Source organism: Diabrotica undecimpunctata, chromosome 10 (genome assembly GCF_040954645.1).
Source record: "Diabrotica undecimpunctata isolate CICGRU chromosome 10, icDiaUnde3, whole genome shotgun sequence".
NCBI lineage: Eukaryota > Metazoa > Arthropoda > Insecta > Coleoptera > Chrysomelidae > Diabrotica > Diabrotica undecimpunctata.
Genome location: NC_092812.1, coordinates 68083398 through 68097435, shown reverse-complemented (window position 1 = coordinate 68097435; position 14038 = coordinate 68083398). Strand labels below are relative to the sequence as shown.

The window sequence follows — 14038 nt, the reverse complement described above, 5'->3', positions numbered from 1 at the left end:
ATTGCTGATTGCTAGAAAACGATAACATGGAGGAAAGCTAAAATAACATAATAAATGCAGCAACATAAGCTCTTGGAGTAAAAAAAAAGAAAGAAAACTAACATATCAAAAAAGAAGACCTCATGCCATATAAGTTGAGATAATAATAAATAAAGATTCATAAAAAGTCCCGAAAGAATATTTATTATAGGTTACGTAAATTGATTACCCACTTTAATTAATAAAATTAGAAACTAGAGCACACAAATCTATTCTTAACATGTGTGTATTATTTTATATTTATTATTTCTTTTTACCTATTTTTCTTTTTACCTATTTTATAATACTTTCGCTACACTTCAAGTTACCCTTGTATACTCAGCACTTTTGTACATATAAACATTATTTGGCGATGAGAGCAATGGCGAAGATTTTACAGGTCTGCAAATTAATCGTTTGGGGTGAAGGTACATTGGCAGACAAGAGGTCATTACAGGGACTGGACAGAACTTTGATAGAAGATATTCGTGACAATTAAAAACATTTTTGGCGAAGCCATGATTCTGTTTTCAGACTGTACTAAACGCATGTCTAACATCATCCAATTTATGGCGCATCTAAAGTCGCTCTCATTGACAAATAACATGCGAGTGTTTTATAAATAACAAAATCAAAGTGCAAGTGTGTTTTAGAAGCAGTTGTTAGATATTGGAAATGGTAAAAGTTGCTATTGACACCTCGATCGGATTTATTTCATTACCCAGTGATTTCTGTTACTTAACAGACTCTAAAGAGGAGCTTATTAAACTTTGATACATTATTTAGTTTTAAGACGATACATAGTTCGGTGGGTCAGCTAGTTTTTAATATATTTGTACGTTATTTAATGCCACCATCTTTTTTGAACAAACACATTAAGAAAATTAATCTTCAACATTAATGGAGATCAAATATGGTTCACTGGGACCAAAATTGTATGTGGAACTGAACCAGAGAGACAACTATTTTCAGCTAATGCTACAGTTTAAGACAAGACAAGTGTTCATAAAGTATTTACACTGATAGACTACATTGATGAAATTATGAAAGGAGCCACAGGAGAAAAGATAAATATCATTACCGACAGTCAAGAAACCATATTAGCGGAAAAGAACCCATTTAACCAATCAAAAATCGTAAAAATAATTGGGATCTCCTTCATCAATTGAAACGAGGTAATAAAGTGTCTCTTAACAATATTGACAAGACGCTTTCGACTATTCTAATTAGTCTTAGCAGACGAAAGCTGAAGGTGGCGACAGTGGTTACTGTAAACTGAGGAAATATTCTACAATATAGGTCAAACGAAGGAACCATGATGTAAATCAAATATTGATCCAGTAGTTATCCTTAAAATTCCGATAAGAAAGTTGTTGGTGTAACCAAAACCTAGACACTTCTTCTTGGTGGAGTTTAATGAAAGGTTTTGGTATAAAGGTTTCACGATTAATTGCCAAAAATAAGTAGTGTCTCGTTTGATTTTGGACGAAAAAGGAGAAGAAGAAAAATAACTTCAGAAACGACGACAAATTGGAGATAATACTGATAAATATGACATATAACATCTACATTTTGAATAGGACTTAATAGAACTAAATTGATACAATTTTGTTATTGTTAAAAATTATAAGGGTGTTCATTACCTCTGACCAACATTGACTAATGGTGGTGGTGGTCTGGAATATTTTTCAATGTGATCTTCCATCAGCAAAGGTGTATCGTCACTTATCATTGTCCCTGTCGTATTATCGTTGGCGTCTAAAGAGAGAAGTCTCCAAGCTGCTGCTGGAGAAAATCTAGGAATTTCCAATTGTTTCTTGGGTAATATAGGTCGCAATTGTAGGTCTATCCCTGATCTACAAATATCGTGTTCATCAGATTCAATGTCGCTGGATATATCTGATTCAGAAGAATGTTGTACTCTAATATTTGTGTTGAAGTTTTCAAATACTCCATTACGCGGTTGTTTTTCTTCTATATTTTCATCCATACCAAAATAAAAGAGCTGTTTTGGGCGCTTATCTTTAGATACTAGATCTTTAGAAGTAGGAGATGGAGACATATCCGGAGTGGTAGACTCCTTTCCAGACGCTTCATCTCTAGTACAGTTTATCATGGGGTTTTTGCACTGCCGGTTTTCAATTTTTTCCATTAATCTTTCTTTTAAATCTTTGCTACTAGAAATATTCGGATCGAGAGTCTGCAACTTTGTTCTATTACCACTACTTGGTTCTGGTTTACACTCATCTATTTCTACGTGTCTTAATCTATTTGTTGCATCTTTAAGCTCTTTGTAAAAGTCATTGGAGTCAATCAGCTTAACCTCTGGCAAGGAGAGTCGCTTAGATTTTTCGTTGGCTTTAGTAGTGTTATTGGGACTGGCATATTCGTCTGAGGTTTCATTTAAATGACTAGATTTTTTTTTCGTTTCGGCTCTGGTTTTAAATAACCTTGCTTTTCTAATGGGTAGACCAGGATTGAAATCTTCTTTTCCGGATGATTGCTTGTCGCTGCCCTAAAATTCATTGATACAATTAACAAATTCATAAAAAATAACACAACTGCAATCATTTAAAGATAGTGCAAACTTGGACATTCTATTACGTATTTTAACGTAGAAGATCACTTACCATCATATATTTTCGTGGAGGAGAAGGTGCTTTGTACTTTTTCTTTGATTTCTTGTCTCTATAATCGTGATTACCATGCATCGGCGTATACCTTAGATCGGGTTCTGATGCAAAAGATTTTATCTAAAATATCAACGAATCATGATTTACCATACATAATAGCAACTGTATAATTTACCTGTTGACTAGAAACATTATTATTGAGCTTATGTTTGACTCCTTGGTGAGCGATTTTGCGGGAACTGTCCTTCTCTCTTATCAACTCTCTTCCATCGTTGGAACTACTGTCGTCAAAAGGTGCACTACGTTCTCTCACCTGATGGAAAAATATAGTAAATAAAATAAAATAAAAAACATTTCTATGGTATTTACTAATTTAGCCAAAGAAGATGATAAAATTTCTCGAGAGGTTCTGTGGTGGGCTCTTAATAAGATATGGGTTCCCGGTGAGTATGTGAAGATTGTGTGAAGATAGATGTGGAGGAGACTGATAAATTTAACGTGAAAGGATTGTATCTGGGCTCAGTGCTTAGTTTTTATTTAATCTCATTTTTGATGTATTAGATATCAGGAAAACTACTAGGTAACATTCCCTCGTGCTTAATGTATACTGATGATATAGTGAAAAGGATTTGGAGCAAAGATTGGAATATTGGAGACAAGCCAGTGGCGGATACAGAAAAAACTCAAGGACGCTAAAGATATCTTGGGCTACCTTTGCTTTTATCATAATAAAAAGATAATGCAAAGTTTAAGAAGGCTTTATTTAAACTGATTATACACATATACAAGACAATGCCATCTTATGATATAAAAAAGTTACAATTGTGGTTCTCTTCGTTAAACGATGCGTCGTTCCTCCTTCATTGTTGACCTTAGCCATGTCTTTGTCTGCCGCAATGTTGAAAAACTTCTGTGTACTGTAGCAATATATACAGGTAGACAAGCAAATATTTTTACAGCGTGTGCAAAGTAGGGTAGTCAGATCTAGGACAAACAGACAACGCTTGCATAATAGAATCACGCTCATTAAGGGCGTTTATGCTTGTTTGCTTGTATAGAAGAATCTCTCCCATTAATCACTATTTAACTACAAATGGTGAGTCTTCTTCAAAGAATGGTAGTTCAGTTAAGCACCGATTCAATTTATGTGCCAGATCATTACCCTCATGTTTCAGTAGTTGTGAGGGCAAAAGTATGTTGAATTTTAAATGATAAATATTTTCTTTAGCAAAACGTTCTCTAATGGCATTAGTAACATCGTCCACTGTTGGAATAAAAACAGTTCTTTTCCAATATGTTATAGCATCATCATTATGATCGCAGTTTTCCCTGTGTCTTTGTCTGCCGGTAAGACGAGAAACACTTATCTCCACGTCTACGAGTGAAGTGGCTATCAGCATTAGCTCTCATGCTGTCGTACACCTTGGCGTCGAATCTAATTTTGCTTTTGCCATCGCGACGTTTAAGCTAGAGTCTTGGAAGATTGTGCTGACTGGATATGTTATGCTCATAATGTCACTCATTGTAAAGAGCGTAATAATAAACTCGCAATTATAGAGAGCTCCAAGGTTAATATTGGCTTTGACAGCCGTTGTCTGTATCTCTCAAACACTGTATTTCTTTAAGAACTTTGCAAACAATTCAGAGATCAGCTGCAAGTTTAATAACAGCATCATGTTGCTCAACCCATCTCGTTTGACAATATGACTGCAAGGACTGATACTACTTCTTCAATAGTACCAAGTGACTTTTTTATTGTAGTCACAGCTCCTTTTTCAATTCTGACATATTAACTGAGCAACTATCACAGGAAATACACACACACACACACACACACACACACACACACACACACACACACACACACAGTTCTCCAGTGAGCGAGAAAGGCTTACCATTCTCCTTAGAATCGTAGTACCCAATACGTCACTAATAATGTTACGCTCTTGACTCTCTTGAGGTTCATCGTTAATGTTTCCACTACATTCATTGTCGTTATAAATCTCAACGAAACCTTAAAAGTCTTTCGTGTAATTTCCCGTCACATCCTGTAACAACGAGAGAATCTTTGATTTCCTCCAGTATTCTCGATCACATTACTGTTTCACGGCCTGAAATAAGTTCATTACACGTTGTTTTACTTATGTAAGTGGCGTTCGCGTTAGTGGTCTTAAGGTGATGTTTTAGTTGCAAGTTTCCAGCATAAATTCTAAATCTTAGAAGAGCTCTAAAGTTTCCCTCGTTACTCACTATACTTTCACGATCATTTTCGTTTTCTATTAGACTCCCATCATCCCAAATATGATTGTTTTGATTATAGGTACAAGATTGTCTCTGTTTTCTTTGCTTTCCATTCTTTGTCTTGATAATTGATTTATATTTTAACTTCAAGTTCGCGGTTGTCTCGTCTTTCCAAAAATAATTTTGCATTTGTTAACGCTACAAGAGTGGGTCTCAAGGTCACCATCTTATCCAGTAAGTTTGGCAAACTTTGTTAGTCACAAGTTAGTCACAAGTTTCTTGGCGATAATGGATTTCTTTCCTTCAATCATTTTAATATTCACAACAATTGAACAGTTAATTCAAAAAAGTCCCTTGTTAACTTGTGAGAACACCAGACATGGATTCTGTTCAAAGTGATTCTCATGCACTTGTCTGCGTTGAACCCGTCGTTTCTTGTAGTGCTCGGAAGTAGGAAAGATGTAACCTTTTTCAGGTTTCTTTGGAGCTGTAAGAAGCTTGTATTTTATATCATCACTAATATTTTCTGACGCTAATGTATCCAAATAATTGTCAATATCCCTGGGATTAAAAGAATCAGTTAATGAACTTTCTTGTGGAAGTTTCGAAGTGCTAGGTTCTACATATAGATCTGGTGATATTTTTGCGGATGAATAGTTACCGGAATCTTCAGATGTTTCTACTTTTCTTGTTCTTATTACTTAACGATCCATTTTAATATATTGTTACAAAGTAGGAAAATTAGATACCAGTTATTTTGGAATAAACACTTATTCGCACTGAATATTTCTGCTTTTAAATGTAAACTAGCTTCCCATTTAGCAAATAGTCCGTCTTTATAAAGTTACTATCGAAGGTTCTCTGTACAAAAAACACTAGAATATTCGTGACTTTGCTCGAACCAATGCCAGACAGAATAACGTATCGAGATCACTGGAATGGCCGCGACTTTTCTCGTAGGTATGTGTTAGACAGAAATTTAAAGTCCGATGACGAGGAGGAGCGTGCTGCATAAGATAGTATAGGTAATGAATTTTGACAAGAGCTATGACCTTGTAAATAACAGGTAAACTTGTGTACTGCATCGGTATGACTCATAGCTCTTGTCAAAATCCATTATCTCTACAACTATTTGATAACTCGACTCACGGACTCGCTAGAGTCGATTGAAGCATGATACATGATACTATGACTAACATGTTAGTGACATGTTAGTTAATAATATCATGGACTAAAGAAAGAAACGAATGAATAGAGTGCAGGCTGACTGGTGCGGGCAGTAATGAAAGTGGGACAGCAAGGGGATGGGCGCATCTTGCTTCCCCTTTCATATGTATCCGCCACTGAGACAAGTTCCTGAAGAAAAAGCTTTTAAACAAAAATCTATAGCAGGAGTCTCTAAAATGTTCATTTAAATATGTAGTTGCTACTACAAATAAGATGATAATTTTGGATTGTGAAATGATTATGGAAAGTAATAGTTTGATGTAACTAGGATCGGTATTAGAGAGATATGGGAAAATAGATGGAGATGCATTGGAGTATAGTTAAAGCGGAATAGACAAAATTTAAGGAGGCGCATGCTGTGTTGTGTAACAGAAAAATTCTAATGAAATTAAAACGCACACTTTTTAAACATGCTATAATGCCAGCTACTATGTATGGAACTGAATGTTTTGCAGTTAAAAGGAAAGAAGAACAACGAATGCATGGGACGAAAATGAAAATGCTTGAATGAATGAATAGAGTTTAGGGATGGCTAATTGATTCCAAAATGAAAAATTTATATCTTAAGATGGTTAGAGCATATTCAATATAGAAATAATAATCATCCAATACGAATTGCAAGTCACTGGAAGCATTAGGAGAGTAATATAAGAGAAAAATTGATCGAAGACGTTTAAGCAGGTCATGGGTGTGAAGAAGATTGATTTTGGTATGAGCAAAGATATAAACTTATACCGAATTTTAATACGGGAAACCGACCCAACAAATAAAACTAATGACTCAATCTTTGATTCTAAAAATATAATGAAAACGAAGATTTTAACTAATGAAAATTACTTACACATTTTTCCTTAACTTCGTCCGTAAACTTAGCATGTCTTCCGCTGATGGTGCCACCGGAATGTAGTATCTCTCCATTATTAGTCGACCTAAGTTTTAAATGAGCGTTTCTTTCTGGCAGTACCTTGTGTTGGAAATTGTGTTTTGGTTGCGGATGCTGCGTCCTTGGGAACGAGTGGACCCATTGTTCGTTTGGTTGTACTTCTGTAACCGCTGGATACTGACTTCCACTATTGCCCATATCACTATTTGGTCCTTAGCTGGGTCATATTCTGAAAACGAATACATGTTAATTGTGTATAAAGAAGTACTTATAAATTGGTACTAAAAGTAACTATGTCTTTAAAAAACAAGTCTAACACCAAGTACACCTACATCTTTACTTATCCTCGACAAGGGTAGTCTTTGTGTGCTGTTCTATGAAAGGAGTTATTACAGGGTAAAACCTGTTTTACCAGTTTTTTTATAGTTTTTTTACATTTTTTTTTACAATTTTTTTACATTTTTTTCTGATTACTATATGACAAACTCCAAATAGAGTAAAATATATTATAGTGTTGCCAGAAGTATATCTATAAATCTTATTCCCTTGTTGCCAGTTTTATTTTATGCGTCCTATTTTTCTTTTTCCTCTTGGTTTCCTGTTTATTATTTGTTTTGGTATTTGGCCAGTTTACATGTCCTTACCATATGAGTTGCTTTAGGCCTATAATATTAACAGTTCTTTCTTTTCCGAGCATTCTGATCTCTACATTTCTAATTCTTCCTAGATTTAATTTTCGACCTGATCTTCTGAGAAAGTGCTTTTATGTTGAGCTTAAAGTTTTGTTTTATATCTTACAGATTTTACTACATACATACTCGAATTTAATGTCTCTATGATCTTTTGAGCAGCATTTATTCTAGAGGTAATCATGTGGATGTTTTCCACTGCTGTGTATTTGTCCTCCTGTTATTATAATTTTCGCAAGGTTTTAGTTGATTTTTAGGTTTATACTTTGGTCACCTAGATACATACTGTACTAGCCAAAAGTCCCCTCCCCCCTCGTATCATTTGAAAGGTTATACTTATAAGAGTGAGATTTGGAGGGAAGTAGTTATAAATAGGCGGAAGATCGGACTTCCGGTCCGGTCTGTAAGACCGGCCAAGACCGGAAAGATCCAATCCTCCGCCCACTTAGGAAGATCCCATCGTCCGCCACTTATATGGGATTAGGAAGATCCCATCGTCCGCCACTTATATAGAATTAGGAAGATCCTATTGTCCGCCCACGAATCGCTGATAAAAAATCCTACTTACAGGAAAGATCACTGATAAGAACAGTAAGATCGGAAGTCATCCCAACTACCGCCTATAGACATAACAACACACGGGCAGAGGAATAAGGATCAGCGATAACAACACACGGGCGGTGGAACAAGGATCAGCGATAATAACATTCAGAAAGGCTAATAGGATATATCAATTTTCAGTGAAGTGTAAAATGGATGTGTTCAGAAAAGTGTAAAGTGGAGAGTTGTATTTCAAGATTACCAAAGATTCAAAAAGAATAATAGTATGATAGAACCTAAACGAGTTAATTCAGTAGTAGTATCTCAGAAAAAATTTCAATTAGAAAACATTTCAATTTTGTTGGAGTACATTACTCCTTCTGTTTGGTGGAAAATTCCGAAATAAATAAGAAATGAACTGGACCAATATCTACCTCGCTAAAAGAACTATTTTAAACACGAGTGGAGTGACAAATGTGGCCCTTTCACAGAAATATGTGTATTTTGTAATATTGAAAATAATAAACCTTAGTGAAATACAAACAGGTTTATTTCATTTTTAACCTCAATGGTATACTCAAGTTTAATATATCAATTCCAAAACAGTGTAAATACACAATTTATATTTATAAATTGTGTATTTGTCTATGATCTTCAAAAAAATTATCCTAAGGTTTTTATTTCTAATAGGTAAAAAAAAATAATGTAATTGCCATTCATATCATTTTTAGTAAATTAAAATATCTACTACACAGCCAAAGGAAATCTAAAGGAATTAGTAATTAATTGCTTTTATCCTATAAATTGGGGCTTTATCTAAAAATTTGTTTTAAATATAGTAACCAAAAATCAAGATAATTAAAATATGATTATCAAATCATGGAAACAAAACAGCTGAATATTAAATTAGCGTTTTTCAAACAGTGGGACAGGGCTGCGCTCTATGAAAAAATATAAACTGTCAATTTCACTCTGTTTACTACAAATTTCTGAAATCACTGAAATAAATGTATAATATAAAAATTTTTGGCAATATTTTAAACATATATTCTTTTTGTGAATAGTTAGAAAAAAATTATACAACTGAAAAAAAGTTTGGAACTTCTGGAATAGATACAGATTTAATATATTTTAGCGGTAAATCTTAAGTATAAATACAACAACTTTGATTTTCTTGTCATTTTAAAGTTATTTCAAATCGTAATGAAAACTAAAAACTGTGTAGTACCTACCTCCAAAATCCAAAAAATCAGTTAAACTGAGTTCCCACTATAAAATATGGGAAAATCAAACCGAGTAGAAAAACTCAATGTAAGTAGTGACTCTAGTTTTTATAGATGATCCAGCTGACGTAAAACCTATTGGCTATGGATCCTTTATGAAAAGATCTATAGCCTCATCAACACCGAAAATAAAATTAGAACCAGTCGATCCAGAAATTGATATCACCAGCCCTCAAAGACTTGATACCAACCTAGAAGTTGATGCCACCAGCCCTGAAAGACTAGAAATTGAAGATAACGGTGATGACGACCAAATTTCCAGTGATTCAGAAATTGAAGAATATTTACTACATGCTGAAGTTAATAATGAAGTTCAACAATCAGAGGCAGATGGTGAGAAAACGCCTATTCCACCAACAAACGAACCTCGACAAAACGCCCAAGAATTTCTTTTTCCACAAAAGGATAACGATGATGAAGAATATCAATCCAGTACCGACGGCTCTGTAGACCTGAACGAAACATTTAACTATAAAAATGAAGTTCAACTGGAAAAAGCAGAGGATCAGAAGGTAAAAGAATTGTAGTTAAATTATTAACATACGTAGCAAGGCATTGAGTGAAAAAATGAAAAAGAAAATGTCTCTAGAACAAAAAATGGAAAAATATTTGGAAAAAGAACAGGCGTTCATGGCAGACCTACAGAGAATTACCAGCGCCAGCTACAATTTTCAATATACCAGGTTAACAAAAAAAATTACTAGTATTAACAAAATGAAGCAGTATGTATATAATTGTAATAGTTAAAAATAAAAAACTATTCAAACTTTTTCTGTATTTTCTTTCCTTCTTTCCTATATTAATATTTACTATTTTATTCTCAAATAAAATAGTAAATTACATTAGATTTCAAAAGGAAATAGCTTCAGAACAATATATTATTATTTCACAAAAAGCATATACATAAATCTTTTTTAAATAAAAATAGAAAAACAGATTTTCTTTCTGTGTTTATGCAGGTTTTAACAAGACAATTTGTTAATTCTATTCCCTTCCTGACTAGTTGATTTTTGTTAGATTAAAAGCTACAATTCCTGTTTTAAAAACAGAATAAAGAAAATAGATGTAGGTACCTGTGTATTTTGTAAAAATATAAGTAAACAGAACACAATATTCCATATTTTTTGTCACACGCTCACGTTAACACCAAACACAAAACTAAGTCATATCAGCATTTCAGGAAATAACAGTTTGATAACCAAATGGTCCCCTGAATACTATAACTAGGTAACTTTAAAATAGTCGTTTCTCAGGATATCAATTTAAAGTTTTGAGCAGAAAAAAAAATCACAAAATGATGGCAGAACTTGTGCTTTTGGTTCTAAAATCATAGTATATTAAATGAGCTAAAATCTTTTTAGTGGTAACAACAAAAATATTATAATTTTTTGAAACAAATTTGATAAAATGCGAGATATCCACTTGTAGCACTAGGACAAATAGACAAAAATCGACATATATGGTTCTAATACGTTAATAAATATTATTGTATAATAATAAAAATAAGTTTTTATTAGTTCAAAAGTAGTACAAGATACATTTATAAACATATTAATATAATAAATATAGAAAACACAAGTTACTCACTATTGCTTATTTCACTTTCAGAATCTGCGTTAGGTTTTCCGCGTGTATCTCCCACAAAAGGAAGGTTTTCGTATTAATGTCTATATTCGTTTGAAAGTGACGGAGGATTCATGAGACAGAGTGATGTAAGGTCGTTATACTTTGCTAACTGAATCGGTATTTTGGATTGATACAAGGGTCTTGGAGAATTTAGTGAAGTAGCTCTAGTTTTCCTTATGCAGTTTAGAACTCTGAAATCGCCGTCAAAGTTTTCTTTAAATCTAAGAATAAAAGGGGTTGATTTAGAAACATTCATCCAACAAATTTTCTGCCAACGCACTCTTTGGCGGTTCTCATGTTCTTTTCTAAAAATCATATTCCGTTCTGTATGAGTTATCGAGTCAAGTATTTGCTCCTGTGTTAAGTCGTGTACAATATACGGTTTATCACACTTTCGTCTAGCGCACCTAGCAATAGTTTTCCAGTCTTGAGGCCAGTTTGCTTTACCAACCCTTTTTGCTGTTGCTGAGTGCATAGAGTCCCAGCAACAAACTTATTAAGGTTTTGTCCTCCACATCTGTCACTAAAACACGAAATTTGTTTAACAGAATTAGGTAAAGATTTACAGAAGCTATAAAGACAACTAGCAATCTCACAGCTGCCACGTTTACCTTCAACTTCTGTCCACCAGTGGCGGCTGGTGTGGTAAAATTTTGGGTAGGCCAAGCCAGCAAATTACATATAGCTATGTATAATCAGTAATGGATCCAGAGAGAGGGGTCACGGGGTCATGACTCCCCCTAACTAATTTTTTAATGATTTCTCTGTTTATTTTAACTTCTGCGTTGTATCTAATTTTTGCGATTTTTGATTTTTCATCTAGAAAATCGCGAACTGAAAACGCCCTTTTCTGTACACCCTTAAAGGACGGGAAATTACTTAAATGTTCCTTGCAACTGAAATGTTTTTTAAGGAGGCAGACATATTTTTTAAATTAAAGTATCCTTCACAATTCTATACACATTTCTTATTAGAAAATAACAAACACGGCCAACAATATAGTCTGTTTTTCGTAATACTTCCAGACAACCATTTGTAGACATCATACCAAGAGCAATTAAAAGTACGCACCTTTTTTCCATCTTTTTGGTCAATACGCAATGTTGGAGTAGGCCTTTCATTCATAATAATTTTTTTTCTATCAATTTCAGTTCTTCTAGTAATGGCGATTCCAATAGTTAAACAACAATGTCCAAACACTCATTATCAACATTACTATTACTGCAACCTAGTAAAGCGTCATAAAAACTCATTTTTATCTATCAGTTATAAAACAATCTCACATATATAAGTTACATACAATCAGGCGATATAGAAATCATGCAAATGTGATTTTTTTTCTTCGAATTTTACGAAATTTTTTAAATTTATTTGGGCAACCGTGCACTTGTTTCTAATTGTGTTGTTTGTTTAAAAATATGTTACAATTATAGACTATGTTACATATTTTTTTGTCATAATTTAAAAGAAAATTTATATTACAATTCGATAATTACGTTACAAGTGACAACGATGGTCGTCGTAGGCCCGATCGTCTGGTGCCTAAACAGCAAACATAAACACGACAATATAAATCGTTGTCCGGCAAGCTGCTTAACTTCAAACGCTTTTTGTACGAGGATCTTATGTGAGCTGGGTCGGCCAGTTCCGATTGGGCCTATTAATGATATTTAAAATGCCTGAATACGATTCGATGCTTTCTGTGGTAATATAATAACATAGTTGTTTTAACGGACGCTAATGTATTAAGTGATTTAGTACATTTAAAAGTTATTTACATGCATTAACATCATTTTTGAATATATGTTTTTCAATTTTAAAGCTCTTAAAATTATTGGGTAGGCCCGGCCTATCTTGCCTACCCCCAAAAGCCGCCACTGCTGTCCACATAAAGCAATTTCCCTGTTTCGAAACAACATCATAAATAGTAAAATTGAATGTTTTCAGACGTTGTTTATAAAATAATGCGTTATTGGTAGGATCACTGGGTACAAGAAGAACTTGCTGGAGGTCGAAATTACAGCTCACAATTTTTCCATTAGAGTTTTCTGCCATCTGTTTTCGTGATCTTTTTTTCATCTCTAGCTCTGTCTTTTGCTACTAAATGCGCTTGCTATTGAGTTTCCAGGGCGGTCTTGTCATTTGTAGGGGTATTATAAGCCATACAAATGCGGCACTGATCTTTTCTTGGACGGTAAAACCCAAGGTTGTATTCTTCAGTGAAGACTTTCCTATAAATAGAAACACTAGCAACTTCTTGATTGTTCTCAGCGCATTCTTTTTTATACATCGAGTACATTAGAGTTATATTTAAATCAGAAGATAAATATTTTCGCCGTGTTTTCGCAACGGCAGTAGTGCGAAGACATTACTGGGAACTTCTCAATGTGACATCTTACAGTTTTTAATGTTTCGGGTCGTGTGACCTTTTGTCCTCTAAACTTGTATTTTCGTACGTTCTATGCTGCGTGGCAATATCTATGACCCCTTTTTTAATTCCAAGTGTGTTAACAAACATTGTTTTACACACCTAAATGCTTTTAGTATTTTGTGGTAAGAAAAACGTTATCGTATTGTTACGTCTTGAGTTTTCCTTAGTGTGCCATTTTTTTTGGTGTCTTCTCGGTATAGCCGTGGATAAAATCCCTTTTTCTTTCATACGATTCGAGTCCATAGTATTTTCTAAAAACCATCAGCCTCTCCTCGTGCGAGATCTATTCACTACATTTTCGTCTACAGCTAATTGGACACGGATCTTTCATTGCAACTCCTGGTATATGTTTACCCTTAGCAGAAATATACATTTCGCCTTTGCCTTTTTAGCTTAGCAACACTCCTTTTCCATGCTCGTGGATTACGCATTCTTTTTCTTTTTCTCGATCTGTCTGTTTTTACTGG

The 14038-nt window shown here is 34.0% G+C and overlaps 1 protein-coding gene across 1 annotated transcript in view; it reads right to left on the bottom strand.

Moving 5' to 3' along the window:
- Positions 1-14038, bottom strand: part of LOC140452307 (uncharacterized) — a 94236-nt gene that overhangs the window by 13602 nt on the left and 66596 nt on the right. The window contains exons 2-5 of the mRNA XM_072546475.1: positions 6961-7231; positions 2827-2964; positions 2649-2771; positions 1662-2533 (exon numbers count right to left, since the gene is read on the bottom strand). Coding sequence (XP_072402576.1) covers positions 1662-2533; positions 2649-2771; positions 2827-2964; positions 6961-7200 — 1373 coding nt within the window. The 5' untranslated portion in view covers positions 7201-7231. The remainder of the gene's footprint in view (positions 1-1661; positions 2534-2648; positions 2772-2826; positions 2965-6960; positions 7232-14038) is intronic.